This window comes from Loxodonta africana, chromosome 3 (assembly GCF_030014295.1).
Source record: "Loxodonta africana isolate mLoxAfr1 chromosome 3, mLoxAfr1.hap2, whole genome shotgun sequence".
NCBI lineage: Eukaryota > Metazoa > Chordata > Mammalia > Proboscidea > Elephantidae > Loxodonta > Loxodonta africana.
This window is the reverse complement of record NC_087344.1, coordinates 53,508,249-53,532,476: the sequence shown is the minus strand read 5'-3', so window position 1 is coordinate 53,532,476 and position 24,228 is coordinate 53,508,249. Positions and strand designations below refer to the sequence as shown.

Below are 24,228 nucleotides of genomic sequence, written 5' to 3'. Positions count from 1 at the left end.
CGGGGTTTTCAATCACCTTTTTGTACCTTACAGCTTACTCTCACTACAACCCCAGAGCCCAGCAGCTGTTGGCGCCTGTGACAGACCCATCTGAGCCTGCATTGTTGCAGGTCCCGTAAGACTCCTGCTAGGCCACACTTCATTAGGGCAGGAAAGGAACTAAACAGCATTACGTGGAAAACCATTGCCGTCGAGTCGATTCCAACTCATAGCGACCCTATAGGACACAGTAGAACTGCCCCATAGGGTTTCTAAGGCTATGATCTTTACAGAAGGAGACTGCCACATCTTTCTCCCACAGAGCGACTGGTGGGTTTGAACCAGTGACCTTTCAGTTAGCAGCTGAAGCCCTTAACCACTGCGCCACTAGGGCTCCTGCATTACATGGAAAAGGGCCTCTAATTCACATGGGTCCCTAATTCATGGAAGCCATCTCCTCTCCTCCCTCAAGCTCCTTGGGGGTGGTCACTTTTGACTGCAGGCATTTTAAACTCCCTTATCTGTCGCCATCCCTGCCTCTCAGCAGGGCACCCAGAGGAAGCTCATTCTGCAGACCTGGCTGTGCTTTGTGGGACTGACAGAGGGTAGGCTTCAGAGGGAGCAAGACCACCCCTCCTCCACTCTTGCCCCCCATTCTCTTTGCTGCTGCCCCTTCTTATCTAAAGCAGTAACCTCACGGTGTAATGTGGCCTGGGGATTAAAAGCCAAGCTCTGGAGTCAGTGTGCTTCAAGTCCCAACTCTGCCCCTTCTCTGCCTCAATTTCCTCATCTGTGAAATGGAATGAATAGTTGTCCCAGCTATGGTGAGCTTTAAACGAGATGATAGGTGACAAGCACTCCGTCGGCATGGTGCCAAGTTCATTGCAAGCACTCACCAGAGGTTCTTAGTGGCAGTGGCCACTACCTTTTTGAGCTCCTACTATATATATATGGCAGTGGCGGTTCAGTGGTAGAAGTCTTGTCTTCCATGCAGGAGACTTAGGTTTGATGCCCAGCCGATGCACTTCATACACAGTCCCTGACCTGACCATCTGCCAGTGGAGGGTTGACGCCAAACTGGTTTCAGTGGAGCTTCCAGACAAAGAAAGAGTAGGAAGAAAGGCCTGGTGATCTAGTCTGGAAATCAGATGATGAAAACCCTGTGGATCACACAGCCTGATCCTCAGCTGAGCATGTGGATGGCGCCGGACCAGGCAGCATTTTGTTCTGTTGTGCACTGGGACTCCATGGGTTGTAGACCAACTCAAAGGCAGCCAACACCAACAGCTATGGGTTAGGTCCCATAAGTACGCTACCACATACCAAGTCCAGCTTGGTCAAGCTCTAAAGCGTGGGTTCTATTTGCTACACTGTGCTGTCTCCTGATGTGACACTTTCTGATGTCTCTCCTCCCAAATGTTCAAAACATCAGGGAGCTAAGACCTGCCCTCAACCAAGGGCAGAAAGCTAGAGCCTGGCTCAGTTAGCTAGACACACTCTTTCCCTTTCAATGAGGTTCTCCTGGACCACCCGAGCTCCACCGTGCCCTGAGAAAGGATCAGTCTCATCCCAGCCGCCCTCACTACAAGAGCCCTCAAACTCTCCCACCTGCCCCAGGTGCTTCCCCCGCCCCTCAGTCAGTGACAGGGCCATCTCTATGTAAATGTCTGTGCAAATTCCTGGTGTCGGAGCCACCAGCTCTCCAGTGAGGCAGGGCCACCTCCTCAGACCCCCACTTTGCAGCCATGAGGCCCCAGGACAGAGCAGTCTGTTCCCTGTTTCTCCTGCTGCTGGCCCTGACTAAGCCCACTAAGAACTCTGACTTCCACCTGGCTGGGGACTACCTCCTGGGTGGCCTCTTCACCCTCCATGCCAACGTGAAGGGCATCGTCCACCTCAACTACCTGCAGGTGCCCAAGTGCAAGGAGTGAGTCTCTAGTGTGATGCTGGACAGGGTGGCTGGGTGGGGGCTGGCCCAGTGGTCGTCAGAAGCCCAGGCCAGGGCCAAGGGCTTAGAACACTCCTCCTACTCATTACCAAACCCCCCATCCTGGGATCTAGCCCAATGGTCCCCAGGGAGGCTTGACAGAGTTACCGAAATCTTTGGTGATCATGTTCTAAAACAGTGAGACCTGGGTCATCCTGATGTCATGCTTCTTTTTAAAGAGTCACCGAATGTTTGAGTCTAGAGTCTAGAGGGTCTTAGAGACCATCAAAACTACTCTCACCTCCTTTGGCAACTAGGTACCCCAGTGAGTCCTTGTCAAGATCCAGTAGAGAAATCAGGTCTTAGACCTTTAAAACTCGTTGCCATCAAGTTGATTCCAACTCACAGTGACCCTATAGGGCAGAGTAGAACTGCCCCATAGGATTTCCAAGGAGCGGCTGGTGGATGCAAACTGCTGACCTTTTGGTTAGCCGCTGAACTCTTAACTACTGCGCCACGAGGAGGCAGAATGTAGTTTTTTTTTTTTTGTCACAGATTTCCTTCCTCCATTCTGCTTGGTTTCAGACTGAAGAGGAAGGTTTTCATTTTTTGAGGACTGTGGTAGGTGGGTAGGGGTGCTTCCAGGATCAGAGAGGATCTTCTCCGCTCCCCTCCCACACCCCGTGAGATTTTTAGGACGGCAGACATCTGAAGGCTAGGTGGGGCCATCTTCATGCAAGCATGAAGATCAGGCCTGGGATTATAAAATAGTGACCTTCTATAGAAGGGATAAAGGCATTCTGGGGGACAGGGAGAAAAGAACTTATTACCCACTGCTGTTGAGTTGATTCTGACTCACAGTGACCCTATAGGGCAGAATAGAACTGTCCCATAGGGTTTCCAAGGCTGCAAATCTTTACAGAAGCAGATTGGCATATCTTTCTCCTGTGGAGTGGCTGGTGGGTTCAAACTGCCGACCTTTTGGCTAGCGGCCAAGTGCTTAACCTTTGTACCACCAAAGCTCCTGGAAGAAAAGAAGGGGGCACAAGAGGTGATTAAGGGTTGACTAGAGGAGTGCATCATTTACATGATGTTGGTGGAAGACTGCTGCTGCCTGAGAATGGTGAGGATGGTGGTGGCGCTGGTGATGGCATGAAACATGATGTTGGAGTGAGGAGTCTAATGAAGGTGATAGTGGTGATGAAAGGGATGATGGTGATGTTGGTACTGTTGATAACAGTAGTACTGGTGATAATGTAAAGGGTGAAGAGTGTGATGGGGATGCTGATGGTAGTGGTGAAGATAGTGGTGGAGGTGATGGTGGTCGTGGTGGTGGTGGTGATGGTGAGGTATTAATAGTAGTAGTACTAATGGTGGTTTGATGGTGGTGGTGGTGGTGATTGTAATGATGGTGGTGGTGATGATGGTGGTAGTGGTGGTGATAATGATGGTGATGGTGGTGGTGATGGTGATGGTGGTGATGATGGTGGTAGTGATGGTGGTGATGGTGATGGTGGTGGTGGTGATTGTAATGATGGTGGTGGTGATGATGGTGGTGGTGGTGGTGATAATGATGGTGATGGTGGTGGTGATGATGGTGGTGGTGATGATGGTGGTAGTGGTGGTGGTGATGGTGATGGTGGTGGTGGTGGTGATGGTGGTGGTGATGATGGTGGTGGTGGTGGTGATTGTAATGATGGTGGTGGTGATGATGGTGGTAGTGGTGGTGATAATGATGGTGATGGTGGTGGTGATGATGGTGGTGGTGATGATGGTGGTAATGGTGGTGGTGATGGTGATGGTGATGGTGGTGATGGTGGTGGTGATGATGGTGGTGGTGGTGGTGGTGGTGATGGTGGTGGTGTTGGTGATGGTGGTAAAGGTGGTGATAGTGTTAGTGGTAATTGTGTGTACTTGTAGTCACAGAAAAACCTGGTGGCACAGTGGTTAAGAGTTCAGCTGCTAACCAAAAGGTCAGCAATTCAAATTCACCAGGTGTTCCTTGGAAACCCTATGAGGCAGTTCTACTCTGTCCTATAGGGTCGCTGTGAGTTGGAATCAACTCGATCGGAATGGATTTAACAGGTAGTCACAGGGATATGGTGTCAGTGATGACAGTGGTAGTATTATTGGTAATAGGAATAGTGGATGATGGTGGAGATGGTGATGATGGAGGTAATGGTAATGGTTATAGTGGGCAATGGTGGTCACAGAGATATGGTGACATTGGTAGAGTGGTGATGGAGGTCACAGGGGTGGTGGTGATGGTAACAGTCATAGTAGTGATGGTGGCCATAGGTGTCAATGGTGGCCGTAGTGACGATGGTGATCCTAGGGATGGGATGCTGTACCAATGATCTGGTAAAAATGCCATACGTTCTGGAGCAGCTTCTTCTTCAGCAATGCCTTGGTTTTTCCATGGCAGGCAGGAGGAATAAGTTGTCTACCCCACCTCTTCCCCTCCTCATTCTGCATCTGCTTCCTACCCGACCCTGTTGTGGCCCCTCCAGGTATGAGATGAAGGTGCTGGGCTACAACCTCATGCAGGCCATGCGCTTTGCGGTGGAGGAGATCAACAACCACAGCAGCCTGCTGCCAGGTGTGCTGCTGGGCTATGAGATGGTGGACATCTGCTACATCTCCAACAGCATCCAGCCTGTGCTATACTTCCTGGCTAGAGAGGACTCCTTCCTTCCTATACAGGATGACTACAGCAACTATGTGCCCCGTGTGGTGGCTGTCATTGGCCCTGACAACACCGAGTCCACTGGCATGGCAGCCCACCTCCTCTCCCTTCTTCTCCTTCCACAGGTGAGGTCCTGAGCCCTGGGAAAGGGGCCGGGGGGAGAGGGAAGAGGGGTAGTTGTCTGGAGGGCTCATTTCCTTCCACCAATCGTGAGAGGTGGTGATAGTAGAAACAGAGACAAGGTCAGGACATCAACCCCAACCCCTGGTCTCCTTCCCCTACCCTGGGAAGGCAGCTGGGCCTACTGGTTAAGAGCTAAGGCTTTGGAGGCAGGCAGACCTGGGTGTGTATCTTGGCTCTGAGTCTTGGCCACCGAGAGGCCTTGGCCAAGCCTCTCACCTTTGAGCCTCAGTCATCCCCCTCTCCACACTGCCCCCAGTAGAGTAAGATAAGAGTGCCACCCCAGGACTGTCTGAAGATGAAAGTGTTCCAACTGCATAAGAGTTCCTAGCACACAGTAGGTGATTAACAATGCTATTGTTGTTACTATGTAAAGCATCTTGCACAGGTTTGAAAATTCAGCATGTGCTCAGTATTACCATGTGAAGTTGTCTAGCACAGGGGTCCGCAGAATAGGTCCGCAAAATTTCTGTTAGTATTACTGTTATTATTACAGCTATTATCATCATTATGATTAAAAGTGTCTAGGCCAGAACTAGCAGAGTATATTTTTAATAAAGAGCAGTTAGCACAAGGCTTGATACACAGTTGTTGTTGCTGTGTGCCATCGAGTCGATTCCGACTCATAGCAACCCTATAGAACAGAGTAGAACTGTCCCATAAGGTTTCCTGGGCTGTAATCTTTTTTTTTTTAATTGTGTTTCAGGTGAAAGTTTACAATGCAAATTAGTTTTTCATTCAAAAATTTATATGCAAATAGTTTGGTGATATTGTTTGTAACCGCCACAATATGTCAGAACCTTCCCCTTTCCCTTCCCACGCTGGGTTCCCAGTGTTCATATTCCAGTTTTTCTGTCCCTTCCTGCCCTCGAGTCTTAGCTTTTGGGCAGGTGTTGTCCATTTGGTCTCATATACTTGTTTGAACTAAGAAGCATGTTCCTGATGTGTGTTATTGTTTGTTTTATAGTCCTGTCTAGTCTTTGGCTGGAAGGTAGACTTCCGGGGTGGCTTTAGTTCTGAATTAGCAGAATGTCGAGGGGCCATAGTTTGGGGGATTCATCTAGTTTCTGTCAGACCAGTAAGTCTGGTCTTTATTTTTGTGTGAATTTGTATTTCTTTCTACATTTTTCTCCCACTCTGTCCAGGACCCTCTACTGTGATCCCTTTCAGAGTGGTCAGTGGTGGTGACTGGGCACCATCTAGTTCTTCTGGGCTCAGGCTGATGGAGGCTGTGGTTCATGTGCTCCATTAGTCCTTTGGACTAATATTTTCCTTTTTTTTTTTTTTTTTTTGTTTTCTTCATTCTCCTTTGCTCCAAATGTGATGGACCAATAGATGTATCTTAGATGGCTACTTGCACGCTTTTAAGATCCCAGATGCTACTCACCAAGTAGGATGTAGAGCATTTTCTTTATGAAATATGTTATACCAATTGACCTAGATGTTTCCTGAGACCATAGTCCTCAGCCCTCAGCCCCAGTAACTCAGTCCCTCAAGATGTTTGGATGTGTCTAGGAAGCTTCTATGACTTTGCCTTGGTCTAGGCTCTAATCTTTATGGGAACAGATCACGAAGTCTTTTCTCCAGCAGACCTGCTGGTGGGTTTGAACCACCAACCTATTGGTTAGCAGCTGAGTCCTTAGCCATTGTCCCACCAGGGCTCCTTTGGCACACAGTAAGCAATTACAAATACTGCAGTAGTTGCATAGTTTTTATTATGCTAATTGCGTAGCACAGGGCCTGACACATAGTAGGTGTTCAATAAATGATAATGTTTTCAAATGAGGGATCTAGTCCAGGACTGAATTCATGCCTTCCTTTATGTAACAAATATTTATGGAGTTCCTACTGGAGCCCCTGGGTGGTGCAGATGGTTAGCACACTTGGCTACTAACTGAAAGGTTTGAAGGTTCAAGTCCACCCTGAGGCACTTCTGAAGAAAGGCCTAGCAATCTGCTTCCAAACAATCAGCCATTGAAAACCCAATGGAGCATGGTTCTACTCTGACACACATGGGGTCACTATGAGTCAGGGTTGACTTGATGGCAACTGGCTTTGGGGCAACAGGTACTGTTGTAGAAACTGGGGATACAGCAGGGAAGAAAACAAGTGAAAATCACTTATCTTCTGGTGGGGGGAGCCAGACAATAAACATAGCTGAAGAAGTGATCTAGGATGTTAGAAGGTGAGACGTGCAATGGAAAAAAGAAAAATTAGAGCAGGTAACATGGACTGGGAGTGTTGGTGGATGGGGCAGAGTGGGTAGAGGGAGTTTGGAGTTTTAAACAGGTGGTTCAGGTGGATATCATTGAGAATTGGGGAAAGACTTGAGGAGGTGGAGGAGTGAGGGAGCTATGTGGGTATCTAGAAGAGCACTCCAGGAGGAGAGGTCAGCTAGTGCAAAGATTGGAGTGTGTCTGGTGTGTTCACAGACCTAGGTAAGCAGAACTAGGACCAGGGGGATAGTAGGAAGAGATGAAGTTAAAAAGGTGAGGGTTAGAGCAAATATGGAGCCCCTCAGGGACCATTGAAAGGACGTTGGCTTCTCCTATGTGACATTAGGAGCTGTTGGAGAGCTTTGAGAAGAGGAGTAACGTGACTTGATGTGTGTGTTAACAGAGTCACCATGACTGCCATGTTAAGAGTAGTCTGTAGAGCATAAGCGAAGGGAGGATGATGCCGTAACCTGGGCCAGGGATGCTGGTGACTTGGACTAGTATAGAGAAAGGAGGGTGGGCACTGGGTGGACACATTTCAAAGGCAGAGCCAATGGGACCTGCTGATGGATTGAATGTGGCATGTGTGAGAGAGACGAGTCAAGAATGACTCCAAAATTTTGTCTTGAGTAACAGCATTTTCCATCAACTGAGATGGGAAGGTTGTACTGAAACAGGTTCAGCAGAGACTAAGAGTTCAGTTTTGAATGTGTCAGATTTGAGATGTCAGGTAGGCAGCTGAAAATACGAGTCTGAAGTTTAGGAGAAAGGTTCAGGTCAGACCTATACGTTGGGTGTTGTCAGCACAGGAATGGTATTTCAAGCCAGGAGACTGGATGAGACCACCAAGGGAAGGAGGGTAGATGGGGAAGAGACAGGGCCAAAGCAAAGCCCGAGCCCTGGGATCCTCCAAGCTTAACAGGTCACAGAGAAGAGAAGGAACCAACAAAGGAGGTGGAGCACCTAGTGAGTTTGGGAGAAAACAAAAAGAGCATGGAATCCTGACGCCCATGGAGGAAATACGACTAGATGATGAGCCTGATAAAGAGGATCGTGAGGATGAAAGTTCTATGCTCAGAGACACACAGTAGGTGCTTAATAAATAGCAACACCATCACGATGCAAAGCACTTAGTCTGAGGCCTGGCACACAGTAGGTCATTATCATCACTACATTATCATGTGAAGTACCTAGCGCAGGGCCTTGCACCCAGTAGGTGCTCAATAAATGTTACTGCAATGATGATCTTGATGAAAAAAAAATTTTTTTTTTCTTTATGACGGTGGTGTAAATCACCTAGGTCTAGCACATAATTTGAAAAAACCAAACCCGTTGCCATCAAGTTGATTCCGACTCATAGCGACCCTAGAGGACAAGGTAGAAGTGCCCCATAGAGTTTCCAAGGAGCAGCTGATGGATTCAAACTGCTGACCCTTTGGTTAGCAGCTGTAGCACTTAACCACTATGCCACCAGGGTTTCCTAGCACATAATGGTGCTCAATAAATATCATTATTATCATCGTGGTTATCATTATTATCGTTATCATTTATAGAGCTCTAGCCAAGGGTCTGCCACACAGGCGCTCAATAAGCGTTGCTAGATGGTGCTCTTGTTGTAAAAGCTGCTAAGCCAGGGCTTGGCACAAAGGGGGTACTCACCACATGTTAGTAGTCTTGCTATTTTATTGCTATTCTTTTTGTGTGTGTGGTAAATATATAGACAACAAAACATTTGCCATTTCTACAGTCTTCAAATGTACAGTTCAGTTGTTGTTATTCTTTAAATCACCAGCCCAGGGCATGGCACACAATAGGTGCTCAGTAAGTATTGCTGGGTGATGAGTATGAGACTGATGTTGACGCAAAGCACCTAGCTCAGGGCCTGGCACACACTAGATTTCCACTAAATGTTACTATAAGGACAACCGTGATGACAGTGGTGTAAATACTTAGTTCAGGGCCTGGCACACAAGTAGGTGCCCAACAAATGTTACTAGATGGTGGTAATGATAATGGTATAAAACACCTAGCCCAGGGCATGGCACGCAGTAGGTGTGCTGTGTTATTACAACCATAATCAAGATGATGCTGATGCAAAAGCACTTAGCCTATGGCCTAGCACACAGTAGGTTCTCACTAAATGTCACTATAATGATGGCCATGATGATAGTGGTGTAAACCACCTGGTTCACGGCCTGGCACATAGCAGCTGTTCGATAAATACTTCTAGGTGATTGTGAAGATGCAAAGCACTTAGCCCAGGGTGTAGCACACAGTAGGTTCTCACTAAACCCTGTTATGATGGTGACCATGACAATGAGGGTGAACATCACCTAGCCCAAAGTGTGGCACATAGTGAGTTCTCACTAAACCCTGTTATGATGGTGACGATGACGATGAGGGTGAATATCCCCTAGCCCAGGCTCTGACACAGTGGGTTCTCAGTAAATGCTGTTATGATGGTGACCATGACGATGAGGGTGAACATAACCTAGCCCAGGGTGTGGCACACAGTAGGTGCTCGCTAAGTGTTATTACAAAGGTAATCATGTTGATGCTTGTGTGAAGCACCTAACCTAGGGCCTGGCACACAGTAGCTTCTTATTAAATGTTACTACAGTGATGACCAGGATGATAACGGTGTAAATCATCTAACTCAGGGTTCAGCACATAGTAGGTTCTCACTAAATGTTGCTATAGGGAGGACCATGATGACAGTGGAGTAAACCACCTAGCTCTAGGGGCCCTCAGTATGTGTTCCCTAAGTATCACCAGGATGGCAAGGGTGGATGGGGTCCCCCAGGCAGGGCACTTGGTGGGGCCCTCTCTAATGCACCTGGCCCCTCTCCTCCGGCAGATCACCTACAGTGCCATCAGCGACGAGCTGCGCGACAAGCAGCGGTTCCCCTCGTTGCTGCGCACGGTGCTAGGCGCCGAGCACCACATCAAGGCCATGGTATTGCTGATGCTGCAGTATGGCTGGAACTGGGTCATCGTGCTGGTGAGCAGTGACGAGTACGGCCGCGAGAACGGCTACCTGCTCAGCGAGCAGCTGGCAGGCGAAGGCATCTGTATCGCCTTCCAGGAGACTCTCCCCATGCCGCAGCCCAACCTGGCCTTGACGGAGTTCGAGCGTGAGCGCCTGGTGGCCATTGTGGACAAACTGCAGCAGAGCTCAGCTCGCATCGTGGTCCTGTTGTCGCCCGACCTGGCCCTGCACAACTTCTTCCGCGAGGTGCTGCGCCAGAACCTCACCGGCATCGTGTGGATCGCTTCTGAGTCCTGGTCCATCGACCCAGTCCTGCACAACCTCACTGAGCTGCGCCACACGGGCACCTTCCTGGGCATCACCACTGAGAACGTTCCCATCCCACACTTCAGCAAGTTCCGCGTGCGCCGTGCCCAGGCCGGGCCGCCCACACCCAACAAGACCAGCCCACCAGCCACCTGCAACCAGGAGTGCGACACCTGCCTGGACACCACCAAGTCCTTCAGCACCATCCTCACGCTGTCCGGCGAGCGCGTGGTCTACAACGTGTATTCCGCAGTTTACGCCGTGGCGCACGCCTTGCACAGCCTCCTGGGATGCAACGAGACCAGCTGCTCCAAGGAGGTCGTGTACCCTTGGAAGGTGAGAGTCGGACTGACCTCCAGTAAGCCAGGCCCCATGCTCAGGTGCAAACTCTGTGTTGCTATGGAGACCGCAGAGAGCCCCTGCCACCCCCCCCCCCGTGGTTTCTGGGTAAATTATGTGAGAAGCCAGGAGACCATCCCCCTGCCTCTATTCCTTGCCTTTAGAACCAGAAGCCCTTCTTGGTGTCAAAGCAAAATTACTTTTATTAACTTAATCCTCACAGTCCAAAATAGTCTATCCTTAGAGACTCAGGTGAAATTGGCTTAAAGGATACCAGGCAGGCACTGGAAGCCCCAGTCTCTCCAGGGTTTAGGGTCTAGGAATGGACTCGTGGTTTCCCACCCATCTCTTTGAGGTCCTGCTTCAGGCTTTATGGGTCTTCTCATTGCCCCATGCGCACTGGCCTAATTCTACACCACCTTGATTCAGACCTGAGACTCTACACCACCTTGATTCAGACCTAAGTTCTTGGATGGTGCAAATGGCTAGCGCTCTACAGCTAACTGAAAGGTCGGAGGTTTGAGTCCACTCAGAGGCACCTTGCAAAAAGGCCTGTTGATCTACTTCTGAAAAAGCAGCCATTGAAAACCCTATGGAGCACAGTTCTACTCTGACACACGTGCGATCGCCAGGAGTCAGACTTGACTCAAAGGCAACTGGCTGCTTTTGATTCAGAGTTGGAATTTAGTCTGTGTTTTTCTGATTCACACACACACACACACACCCACACCCTACTCACATGAAGACTTCAGGGGTGTAGAAGAGTTTACAGCCCACTGTAGAAGTGGAGGGGATTTACGTCAGAGACATACAGTTTACACTTTGATATTTAGACATGTCTGTTCTTAAACAGTTCCTTGCCTTTTTTAGTTTGAGGCCAGCCTCCCATTCTATTCCTCAGCCATACCCCAACCCCTGCCCATGCCAGCTCTTTAGTTTCCCCTTCCTCCCTTTTTCTAGATCCCCCATCCCCATATACCGGGCCACTTCTTTCATAGAGCAATTTCGTTAGCTCTTTAAAAAATTCAATTTTTGTATACCTCACCATCCCGTAAATCTTGTAACCCTGGTAGCACAGTGGTTAAGAGCTTGGCTACTAATTAAAAAGTCAGCAGTTTGAATCCACCAGCCACTCCTTGGAAACCCTATGGGGCAGTTCTACTCTGTCCTATAGGGTTGCTATTAGTTGGAATCGACTCGACGGCAGCGGTTTTGGTTTGGTTCCCATAATCTTGGGGCCTAACCTTGCAACCTTAAGCACTTATCTTTAAAAAAAAAAAAAGCAATTGTTTTTTAAAGGGAATTCTGGTGCCAGCTGCTAAACCCTCTCCATGAATTATCATTCATCCCCAAACACCCTGTGAGTAGACACTGTTGCTTTCCACACACAGATGAAACTGTGGTTCAAAGAGGTGATGTCACCCAGCTATAGAGCAGCCAGGCTGAGACTCAACCCCGCACCATCTGAGTCCTCCCTGGAGCTGTTACAATGATCCTGGGGTAGGGGAGGGGGTAGTGATGAAATAGGGCAGGGGCAGTGGGGACAGAGAGGAGGGTACCGCTGAGGGGGAGGCGGAGAGGACCTCGAGGTTTTTTGGTTCCCCATTCTCACGTACTTTTCACCGCGCCTTTCTCTCCACTTCTGTCCACTCCTTGGACATCTCAGGCACGACCCATTGGTCCATATGTTGGGAGGCAGGTGATACCGAACTGAGCGGAGCTTTGGAATGAGACAGACTTGGGTCCAAATCCTGTTTCCGCCACCACTAGCTGTGTGACCTCGGGCAAGTGATTTACTATCTCTGAGCCTGTTTTCTCATCTGTTAAGCAGAAGAAATGATATCCATGCTGCAGTCATTGAGAGGATTAACAACAGTGTATGCAGATTACGTGGTGCAGAAGAGAGGCCCAGTGGGCTCCTCCTCCCCTTCTCCTCCCCCTCTTCCTACATTTCCCCCTCCCCTCTCCTGCTTCCTCTCCCCCCTCCCCCGCCCTCTCCCCCTTGGCTCTCCTGCTCCCCCCTCCTCCTTCCCCTCCCCTCCTCCTCTTCCCTCCCCCTTTCTCCTCCCTCTTCTGCCCTTCCCCTTTTCCTCCTCATTCATTTCTGACACCAGTGTCTGGTCTCAGCAGAGTGTGGGGCTGGAGAGGTGGATTCAGGTCTGCTTTGGAGGCAGATCCTCTGCTGGGGTAAAGGTAGGGCTAGGTGAGGAAGGGGAAGTTGGGCTCAGACCTGATGAGACTCTCTAAGATGCCCAACCGCTGCCAATAGTCCAGGTCCCCACCTACTTAGGGAAATTTCAGGAACAATGCTCTCTGACTCCATATCTTGGAACCCTTGAATCTCAGGTTGCTCAACCCAGTTTGGCGAGGTCACCACAGGGTTGTGACATGGAAACCTGGACCTGGCTCCCCAGGGGCTTCCAGCTCTTCTCTGCCAACCTGACCCCACCCTCAGGTCGACTGCCTGGTTGAGCCCCCCTCACCTTAGGCTGAGCTCCTAGGACCATTGCCCTGGGGTCCAGCAACCTGCAAATTCCAAAGAGACTTCTAGAGCCTGCACTGCTCCCTTGGCTGTCTGGCTGTCTGTCATTCTCCAAGGTGTGCCCCTAAGATAAAAAAAAAATTCTCCCATTTATGGAGGAAAAATCTGGAGCAGCCTGATGGGATATCTGAGCTGGAAGCCCTGTAGGGGTCATCTGGGAAGTCTTGGCCCAGGGAGGTTCAGTGGCTTGTCCAAAGTCACACAGCAAATTGAGGACAGAACTAGGGCTGGAATTCAGGCCAGAAGATACAGATAAGACAGACAGTGGACTCTGGACTATAAGCAATGGGTCCCAAAGAAATGGCTGGGGAAACTTCCAGGGAAAATAAATCATAGCAACACCTTCTACTGATTGAGTACTTACTATTTTCAGCTACTGTTCTAAGCCCCTGACATAGATAAGCTCATTTATTTCCCAGAGCCCAGAAGATTTTTATTGCACCCACATTGCAGAGAGAAAACTGGGGCTCAGAGAGGTTAAGTGACAGGCCCAAGACCTCACAGCTAAGAAATGGCAAAACCAGGGCCCAAACCCAGATGTGTCTGATTCCAGAGCCAGAGCTCTCAGCCACTGCCTCTCAAACTGCAACATTTTTTTTTTAAGACTTCTTGTCCCCATTTTACAGATGTGGAAACTGAGGCTCATGGAATGGTAGAATCTTTCTCAGGTCTGACCAGCCTGTGATGCCAGTCCATTTTCCTTCCCTTCGGCCCTTCCAGCTACTTCAGGAGTTGTGGAAGGTCAATTTTTCCCTCCTGGGCCGCCAAATCTTCTTCAACAAGCAGGGAGACCTGGCCATAGGCCTGGAGATCGTCCAGTGGCGATGGGACACGAGCCAGAGCCCTTTCCAGAGCATCGCCTTCTACCACCCCACGCAGAGGCAACTGTCCAACATCTCCCCCGTCTCCTGGAACAACCCCAACAACACGGTCAGCCCTTAGAGGGACTGGTGGGTGGGTGGGGCTGGGGCTGGGCATCAGGGCCCATGCTAGGTTGCAAGGACAGTTTTTACCCAGAAGGGCACCCCGAGGCTCACTGTTGATAGCTGGTGGGGTCTCTATGTGTGGGTGTATAGCCTGGAGTTTTGCCCTACCTCCATTGATTGAAGACTGTGGAAGCTCAAGACTTTCTTGCCCCCCAGGACAAAGAGGCTCGGGGGCCTCTGGTAAGTAAATTTACTGAATACATGCATGTCCGGCTCCCTGCTTAGGAGCTCAATACTCGTAGCAACCCTTTGGGATGGATGCTTAACCTTTCTCCCCATTGTATGGATTAGGAAACCGATGGCACAGAGAAGTTGTGTAACCTGCCTAAGGTCACACAGCTTAACCATGGTGGATCTAGGAGTCAAACCCAGGCAGCCTGACTCCAGCACCTGGGGTCTCAGCTACTGTCACAGGATGGAGAGTCTGTTGTGGGGTTACAGGGAAAAATGAACAGCTAAGAGCTAATGTGTACTGTGCTCTTACTCTGTGCCAAGTCCTGTTCTCAGTGCTTTACGCATATTCTCTCATTTGAGCCTCATGGCAACCCTGTGAGTTGGGGACCATTATTACACTCATTTTGCAGACAGTGGCACCAAGGCACAGAGATGACGTTACTCCCAAAGGTCATGGAGCTAGGACATGGCAGAGCAGGAGCGTGAGCCCCTAGCTTCTCACCCCCTGACTAAACCCAAACCCACTGCTGTCGAGTCGATTCCGACTCATAGCAACCCTACAGGACAGAGTAGAACTGCCCCATAGAGTTTCCACGGAGCGCCTGGCGGATTCTAACTGCCAACTTCTTGGTTAGCAGCTGTAGTACTTAACCACTATGCCACCAGGTTTCCCACCCCCTGACACACGTCACTTTTTTTTTTTTTCACTGCTTCAGGCCAAGAGGCGTGAGGTGAGAAGGGCATGCTCCTGTCTTGAATTAAGTAAAAAAGATTGTGCTCTTGTGGAACGATGACCCAGGGTACCCCACAGGCACACTGCAGGTGCTTAATAAGTGTGTGTGGGATGCAGAATGCGCCCTTACAGCAAAACCTCACAAAAACCGTATTCACTTTCCTCTCCTCTTCTCCTTCCAGGATTTCTCTTTCAAGAAAAAAAATTTTAAGTTGCTAATTGTTGTTGTTAGGTGCCATTGAGTCAATTCTGACTCATAGCAACCCCAGGTACCACAGAACGGAACACTACCTGGCCCTTCGCCATGCTAACAATCATTGTTATGCTTAAGCCCATTGTTGCAGCCACTGTGTCAATCTATCTCGTTGAGGGTCTCCTCTTTTTCACTGGCCCTGTACTCTACCAAGCATGGTGTCCTTCCCTAGGGACTTATCCCTTCTGATAACATGTCCAAAGTTTGTAAGATACAGTCTCACCATCCTTCCTTCTAAGGAGCATTCTGATTGTACTTCTTCCAAGACAGGTTTGTTCGTTCTTTTGGCAGTCCATGGTATATTCTTCACCAACACCAAATTCAAAGGTGTCAATTCTCCTTCTGTCTTCCTTATTCATTGTCCAGTTTTTGCATGTGTAAGATGCCATTGAAAATATCATGGCTTGGGTCAGGTGCACCTTAGTCTTCAAGGTGACAGCTTTGCTTTTCAACACTTGAAAGAGGTTCTTTGCAGCAGATTTGCCCAGTGCAAGTTGCCTTTTGATTTCTTGACTGCTGCTTCCATGGGCGTTGATTGTGGATCCAAGTAAAATGAAATCCTTGACAACTTCAATCTTTTCCCCATTTATCATGATGTTGCTTATTGGGCCAGTTGTGAGAATTTTTGTTCTCTTTATGTTGAGCAGCAATCCATACTGAAGCCTGTGGTCTTCATCAGTAAGCGCTTCAAGTCCTCTTCACTTTCAGCAAGAATTGTTGTGTCATCTGCATAATGCAGGTTGTCAATAAATCTTCCTCCAATCCTGATGCCCTGTTCTTCTTAATACAGTCCAGCCTCTCGGATTATCTGCTTGGCATACGGATTGAACAGGCAGGGCGAAAGGATACAACCCTGATGCACACCTTTCCTGACTTAAACCATGAAGTATTTCCTTGTTCTGTTCGAACAACTGTCTCTTGATCTATGTACAGGTTCCTCATGAGCACAATTAAGCATTCCGGAATTCCCATTCTTCACAATGTTATCCATAATTTTTTATGAACCACACAGTCGAATGCCTTTGGATCGTCAACAAAACACAGGTAAACATCTTTCTGGTATTCTCTGCTTTCAGGCAGGAGCCATCTGATGTCAGCAATGATATCCCTGGTTTCACGTCCTCTTCTGAATCTGGCCTAAATTTCTGCCAGTTCCTGTTGATATACTGCTATAGTCACTTTTGAATGATCTTCAGCAAAATTTTACTTGTGTGTGATATTAATTTCCGCATTTGTTTGGATCATCTTTCTTCAGAACAGGCATAAATACGGATCTCTTCCAGTCAGTTGGCTGGGAAGCTGTCTTCCAAATCTCCTGACATAGACAAATGAGTGCTTCCAGAGGTGCATCTGTGTGTTGAAATGTCTTAATTGGTATTCCGTCAATTCCTGGAGCTTGTTTTTTGCCAATGCCTTCAGAGCAGCTTGGACTTCCTCCTTCAGTACCATTGGTTCCTGACCATATGCTACCTCTTGAAATGGCTGAATGTTGACCAATTCTTTTTGGTATAATGACTCTGTGTATTCCTTCCATCTTCTTTTGATGCTTCCTGTGTCATTTACTGCTTTCCCCATGGAATCCTTCAGTATTGCAACTCGAGCCTTGAGTTTTTTCTTCAGTTCTTTCAGCTTGAGAAATGCTGAGTGTGTTCTTCCCTTTTGCTTTTCTATTTCCAGCTCTTTGCACATGTCATTATAATACTTTGTTTGCTAAAGCTGCCCTTTGAAATCTTCTGTTCAGTTCTTTTACTTCATCATTTCTTCCTTTTGCTTTAGCTGCTCGATGTTCAAGGGCAAGTTTCACAGTCTCTTCTGACATCCATTTTGTTCTTTTCTTTCTTTCTTGTCTTTTTAATGACCTTTTACTTTCTTCATGGATAATGTCCTTGATGTCATTCCACAACTCATCTGGTCTTCTGTCATCAGTGTTCATTGCCTCAATTCTATTCTTGAGATGGTCTCTAAATTCAGGTGGGGTATAGTCAAGGTCGTACTTTGACTCTCATGGACTTGTCCTAATTTTCTTCAGTTTCAACTTGAATTTGCATGTGAGCAATCAATGGTCTATTTGGTGGTCGGCTCCTGGCCTTGTTCTGACTAATGATTTTGAGCATTTCTATCATCTCTTTCCACAGATGTAGTCTACATGATTCCTGTGTATTCCATCTGACAAGGTCCATGTGTATAGCCGCCGTTTATGTTGGTGAAAAAAGGTTTCTGCAATGAAGTTGTTGGTCTTGCAAAATTCAATCATTCAATCTCTGGCATCATTTCTAACACAAGGCCATATTTTTCAACTACCAATCCTTCTTCTTTGTTTCCAACTTTCACATTCCAATCACCAGTAATTATCAACACATCCTGATTGCATGTTTGATTAATTTCAGACTGCAGAAGCTGGTAAAAATCTTCAGTTTCTTCATCTTTGGCCTTAGTGGTTGGTGCATAAATTTGAGTAATAGTCGTATTAACTGATCTTCCTTGTAGGTGTCTGGATATTAACCTATCACTGACAGTGTTGTACTTCAGGATAGATCTTGAAATGTTCTTTTTGACGATGAAAGCAATGCCATTCCTCTTCAGGTTGTCATTCCCAGAATAGTAGACCATATGATTGCCTGATTCAAAATGACCAATACCAGTCCATTTCAGCTCACTAATGCCTAGGATATCGATGTTTATGTGTTCCATTTCATTTTTTATTTCTAATTTTCCTAGATTCACACTTCGTACGTTCCACGTTCCGATTGTTCATGGAAGTTTGCAACTGTTTCTTCTCATTTTGAGTTGTGCCACATCAGCAAACGAAGTTCCATAAAGCTTGACTCTACCCACGTCTTTAAGGTGGACTCCACTTAGAGGAGGCAGCTCTTCCCCAGTTGTCTTTTGAGTGCCTTCCAACTGGGGGGCTCATTTTCCAGCACTGTATTAGACAATGCTCTGCTGCTGTCATAAGGCTTTCACTGGCTAATTCTTTTCAGAAGTAGACTGCCGGGTCCTTTTTCCTAGTCTGACTTAGTCTGGAAGCTCAGCTGAAACCTGTCCACCATGGATGACCCTGTTTGTATCTGAATACTGGTGGCATGGCCTCTAGCATCACAGCAACACAGAAGCCCCCACAGTATGACAAACTGATAGACGTGAGGGAATAGTGATTAGATGTATACAACATCTATGTACAGTGACAATGACAAAACAAATACCTGCGTATCCACCAATTAGGCTAAAAAGTTTGTTTCTATAGCAATGGGTGGAGCAAAATATGGGCCATGAAGATGTAAAGTGAAACATAAGAAGTATCTAGAACAGTCGAGTTGATTCTTGACTTTTCCAACTGAATGCTTAGGGTTTGGCTTTCTCAGGTACGCCAAGTGAAAAATTCCAAAATTTTGTTGCTGTTGACTTATCTTTTGTTGCCTCTGTTTCTGTGGATTCAATCTTTAAAAATATCCCCTTCTGTTATAATTTTAGTGGGATTTCAGAAGGAAGCAAAGAAGATGAGCGTTCAGTCTGCCACCTTAAGGTGCAAGTCCCCAATCTCTCTTGAACCCACTCCAATGTTGGTTTTCATCAACACCATTCTTCTGAAGTTGATTTAGTCAGGTTCACCAAGGTCTCTGTGTTGCCAATCCAATGGTCCTCATCATAGTCAACCTGCGAACAGCATTTGACACAGCTGATCACTTCCTCTTTTGAGAAACAATATCTTTACTTGGATTCTGGGCCCTTCCCTCTCTTGGACCATGGCTACTCCTGGGTCTCCTTTCCTGGTTCCTCCTCATCTCCCTGACCTTTAAACGCTGGAGGGTGCTAAGGCTCAGTCATTGAACTTTCTCTCCTCTGTCTGTATGGCTTTAAATATCATCTGTATGCTTACAATTCCACATTTGTTTCTTCAGACTGGACTTCTCCTTTGAACTTTAATTCAGATATCCACCTGCCTACTTAAACCTGCTCCACTGAGGAGGTATCCCCCATCTCAGTAAAAGGCAGTGCCATCCTTCAAGTTGCTCAAGCCAAAAACACTGGTGTTATCCTTGACTCCTTTCTTTCTCAGACCCCTCATCCAATCCAGTAGCAAACCCTGTCCATTCTACCTCCAAAATACATCCAGAATCTGACTACTTCTCACCTCCTCCACTGCCACCTCTTTTCTCACCTGGACTATTGCAGTAACATTTGGTATCCTGCTTCTGTCCTTGACCCTCACAGTCTGTACTCAACACAGAAAACAGGGCAAGTTTTCTTGCATTAAAACAAAGTCAGATCGTGTCAGTTCTCTGCTCAGAACCCTCCAGTACCTTCTCATTTTGCTCAAGTATTTTGACTCCACCTCTATGAACTCCTCTCCCACTCTTCCTCTTGCTCATTCTGGTTGAGCCACAATGGACGCTTTGCTCTTGCTCAATTATACCAAGTCTCCCCCACTTGAGGCCTTTGCACTTGCTGTTCCCTCTGCCTAGCACAGATAGCTTCACAGCTTGCTCCCTCACATCCTTCAGGTCTTTGCTCCAATGCTACCTGCTCAGTGCGGCCTTCCCAGCCCACCCCATCTGGAATTGCAATCTACTCCTCCTTTATTCTCCATGCCTCTTATACTGCTCTATTTTTCTTCAATGGCATTTATTACCATCTGTCATATTACATGTTAACATGCTTTTTGTCTCTCTCCATGAAAATATTAATTCCGAGAGAGCAGGGACTTTGCCTCATTTAGGTCACTGTGATAGTCCCTGGGCCTGACATCAGTGTGCTCAATGACTTTTTGAGTGAATGAGTGAATGTCAGGATGAGAGTCCAAGGGTAAGAGGTAGGCATAACTTGGTTACTTAGGGGACAGTGAAGAGATGAATTTGGATGGGGGGAGAATACATGGCAAGGGAGGGTGGGATATAAGTCTGGATAAGGGGTGTGTGTGTGTGTGTGCGTGTGTGTGGTGTATACATTGCCTGCACATGTATACATTGCCTGCACATTCACTGCACATGGGAGGCGGTGAAGACCACGGAGGGTCTGGGAAGCCTGGCAGGGGATCAGAATTTTATTTTTTTCTGGCAGAGAGTCACTAAGTTTCTTCCATGAAGAAGTTTCAGGGAGGAGAGCAAGACTTCTGGAAACACCATCTGACGGCCTATTATACAGGAGAGATTAGAGGTGTGGAACATGAAGGCAGACCTCCCAGAGATAAGAAGAGTGGGGTTCTGGGGTCAAGTGGTCCTACTGTGGATACCCTTGTCCTGGCTTTGGCCCTTCTTCTTTTTTTTTTTTAATTTCATTGTGCTTTAGGTGAAAGTTTACAGCTCAAGTTAATTTCTCATTCAAAAATTTATACACACATTGTTTTGTGACATAGGTTGCAATCCCTACAATGTGACAGCATGCTCCTCCCTTCCACCCCAGGTTGTCTGCATCCATTCATCCAGTTCCTGTCCCTTTCTGCCTTCTCATTTTGCTTTTGGACAGGAACTGCTCATTTGGTCTTGTATACTTGATTGAACTAAGAAGCACGTTACTCACATGTGTTATTTTTTTTTTTATAGGCCTGTCTAATCTTTGCTGAAAAATGGGCTTCGGGAGTGGTTTCAGTTTTGAGTTAGTAGAGTATCTGGGGGCTTCTTGGCAGTACTGTCCTAATTGGTCATCAGAATTATTTTTCTCCAACCGAAATCTAATCAGGCTGCTCCCTCACTGAAGAGCCACGATTGCCTCCCACTGCCCCCATGCTTTCAGGGTGCCCTAGACGGGCCTCTGGCATGTGGCCTTTGCCTCCCTCTGCCTCCTGTTTCCTGGGCATCCTGACTCCAGTCAGGCTCAGATACTCCCCACACTTCTACCCCATTGTTTGTACTGTTTCCTTTACTGTAATTCATTCATTCATTCATTGAGCAAACAGATATCAATGCCTCCTCTGTGCTGAGTACTTTCCAAGCTCTGGAAATAGAACATAAAGACGATAGATATGGTCACTGCCTACCCACTCTTGTTCACCCAGAAAACCCTGCCCCCTGCCAAGATGCTGTATTCATTAGGACTCTTGGGTACAAGTGACGGAAAGTGATATAAGCAAGAGTTAGCTTATTTCCTCATGTCATGGAAACCTCTAGGGGTAGGCCAGGAAGCTTCAGGCAACGATGGATCCAGGGTCTCACTCTCTCCATCTCTCCGCTCCTTCCTTGGGCATGTTCTCCTGTCTAGAGACAAGCAGTCTGCCAGCAGCCTCAGGGTTGCCCCCTATGAGCTCAGTAACCTCAGAACGTCTCCTTCTCAACAGTCGGGTGCTGTTACCAGAGGAAGGTGGGTTAGGTCTTGGCAGGCAAAACCACAAGGGTCCTACAGAAATCTTCTTTTATTGGTGACTCCTTCAAGTGAGCATCCTGCTAAATGGGGAGACTGGGGGATGGGGGTCACCTGAGTGTAGGAGAAGAGAGCTCAGGGATTCTTGCCCTACTGCCCGCAGATCCCTTTGTCTATGTGCTCCAGGAGCTGCCAGGCTGGGCAGAGGAAGAAGCCCATAGGCCTCCATCCCTGCTGCTTCGAGTGCCTCGACTGCCCCCCTGGCACCTTCCTCAACCAATCAGGTACCACTTCAGCACCCTGCCCCCATGCTTGCCCTACCCCTGGTGTCTCCAGGGCCCCTCTCCTTTGACAGGGTCTCTGGTGTCTCCCCCAGGGAATGTAAGTGTCCAAGGGCTGGAGATCATGCCTGCTTCCTCTTATGTCTCCCCAGCACCTGGTGTAGAGGAAACTCGTCACTACAGGGAGGGAGGGAGGGAGAGAGGACAACACTCTGCAAAGGCAGAGACTATAACTGAGCCCCACTCCACACACACATAGCCCGGGGATGTCAGGTCAGGAAACGGCCACTGGATGATGAATGAATGGGTGGCTGTCTCAACAGGAGGAATGTTTCAGGCAAGCAGGGATAGTACCCTATGTATCTCTCTGGCCTCCCAAGTACCTAGTGTAGTTCAGAGCATGTAATAGTTGCATAGTGAAGGTTTGTTGAATGACTTCCTTGGTTAGAAGAATGAACATCCCTCCCTTTAGAATATTAACTCCAGGAAAGTGGGAGCAATGTCAGCTCTCTGTCCACATTAGTGTTTAGCATAATTCTGAATCACGGCCCAGAATTATTATTATTATTTTTCATGGCTTCACTGATTCATAAAGGAAGTACATGAATATCTCTACCAGTAAAAGCACTTACTGGCAGAGTACAGGGAACAGAGTAGGTACTCAACCAAAGGGTGTTGAATGATTTTACTGGCCTTCCTCTCCCAATGGCTTGAAACCAGGGGCTGGGTTTTATCTGTCTCTCTGTCGCCTCCCACCCCAGTGCCAACCACAGTGGATGGTGTCAAAAAGTTTGTTAAATGGATTCTTTGAATAAATGGCTGAATGTCTCTCCCACCAGAGCGTAATGTCTTGGAAGAGAGGGATTGTAGTTGTTAGGCTCTAAGCCAAAGAGACTTCAGTTTAAATCCTGCCCCATCAGTTACTGGCTTTGTGACTTTGGGCAAATTACCTAACCTGGCAGAACCTCAGTTTCCTCATCTGTGAAAGGGGTTGCTCTAGGGATTTGAGAAGCCATTCCATTCCATGAAAGGGACTCAGAGAGTGTTGGTGATGACTGCAGAGTTACCCTTAGGCCTGGCTCCACCCCTGGGACCTGGCCCAGTACAGGGCAAGAAGAATGTAGGTGCTTGGAAGTTGACTTTGGCTAATGGGAGTTGCTGTGGGCTTTTGCAGATGAATTTGACTGCCAGCCCTGCCCAAATTTCGAGTGGTCCCATAAGAGTAGCACCTTCTGCTACAAGAGACGGACGGTCTTCCTTGAATGGGATGAGGCACCCACCATCGTTGTGGCTGTGCTGGCCGCCCTGGGCTTTCTCAGCACCCTGGCCATCCTGGTTATCTTCTGGAGATACTTTCAGACTCCCATGGTCCGCTCGGCTGGGGGCCCTATGTGCTTCCTGATGCTGACACCGCTGCTGGTGGCGTACCTGGCAGTGCCCGTGTATGTGGGGCGACCCACGGTCCTCACCTGCCTCTGCCGCCAGTCCCTCTTCACTCTCTGCTTCACCGTCTGCATCTCCTGCATCACCGTGCGCTCTTTCCAGATTGTCTGTGTCTTCAAGATGGCCCTCCGCCTCCCACAGGCCTACAGCTACTGGGTCCGCTACCATGGGCCCTATGTCTTTGTGGCATTCTTCACTGCACTGAAGGTGGTCATTGTGGTGGGCAATGTGCTGACCACGACCACCATCCCCACCATCCTCAGTGACCCCGGTAACCCCAAGATCATGATTCTGTCCTGCAACCCCAATTACCGCCAGGGGCTGCTGCTCACTACCAGCCTGGACGTGGTCCTCTCAGTGGTAGGCTTCAGCTTCGCCTACATGGGCAAGGAGCTGCCTACCAACTACAACGAGGCCAAGTTCATCACCCTGAGCATGACCTTCTACTTCATCTCCTCCATCTCCCTCTGCACCTTCATGTCTGTCTACCAGGGAGTGCTGGTCACCATCCTGGACCTCTTGGTCACTGTGTTCAACCTCCTGGGCATCAGCTTGGGCTACTTTGGCCCCAAGTGCTACATGATTCTCTTCTACCCGGAGCGCAACACGCCAGCCTACTTCAACAGCATGATTCAGGGCTACACCATGAGGAAGGACTAGTGGTGCCCATTGCGTCTGGGACAAAGGGCCTCAGTTTTGGGGGATGGAGGCCGGGGGCATGCTTGTTCAACCCCAAATGAAGCTCTGACCATTACCACCTCACCCTGGTCTCTAATTGGGAGATTTTTTGCATCCTGCTTTCTTCTGCTTAGTGATGAATATCTAAAAACACTCACACCCTTTTTTTTCCTTCTGTTGAGCTGTTTCGCTTGCCAGGCACTGCCACCCCATTTCATGAAA

General features: G+C 48.1%; 1 protein-coding gene across 1 annotated transcript; it reads left to right on the top strand.

The window, feature by feature from the left end:
* Positions 1 to 1,717: 1,717 nt before the first annotated feature.
* Positions 1,718 to 23,988, top strand: TAS1R2 (taste 1 receptor member 2). The gene is made up of 6 exons (XM_064281370.1): positions 1,718 to 1,906; positions 4,417 to 4,717; positions 9,846 to 10,619; positions 13,885 to 14,094; positions 21,768 to 21,888; positions 23,060 to 23,988. Exons 1-6 carry the CDS (start codon positions 1,725 to 1,727, stop codon positions 23,986 to 23,988), a joined length of 2,517 nt encoding a protein of 838 aa, XP_064137440.1. The 5' UTR covers positions 1,718 to 1,724.
* The last annotated feature ends 240 nt before the right edge of the window (positions 23,989 to 24,228 follow it).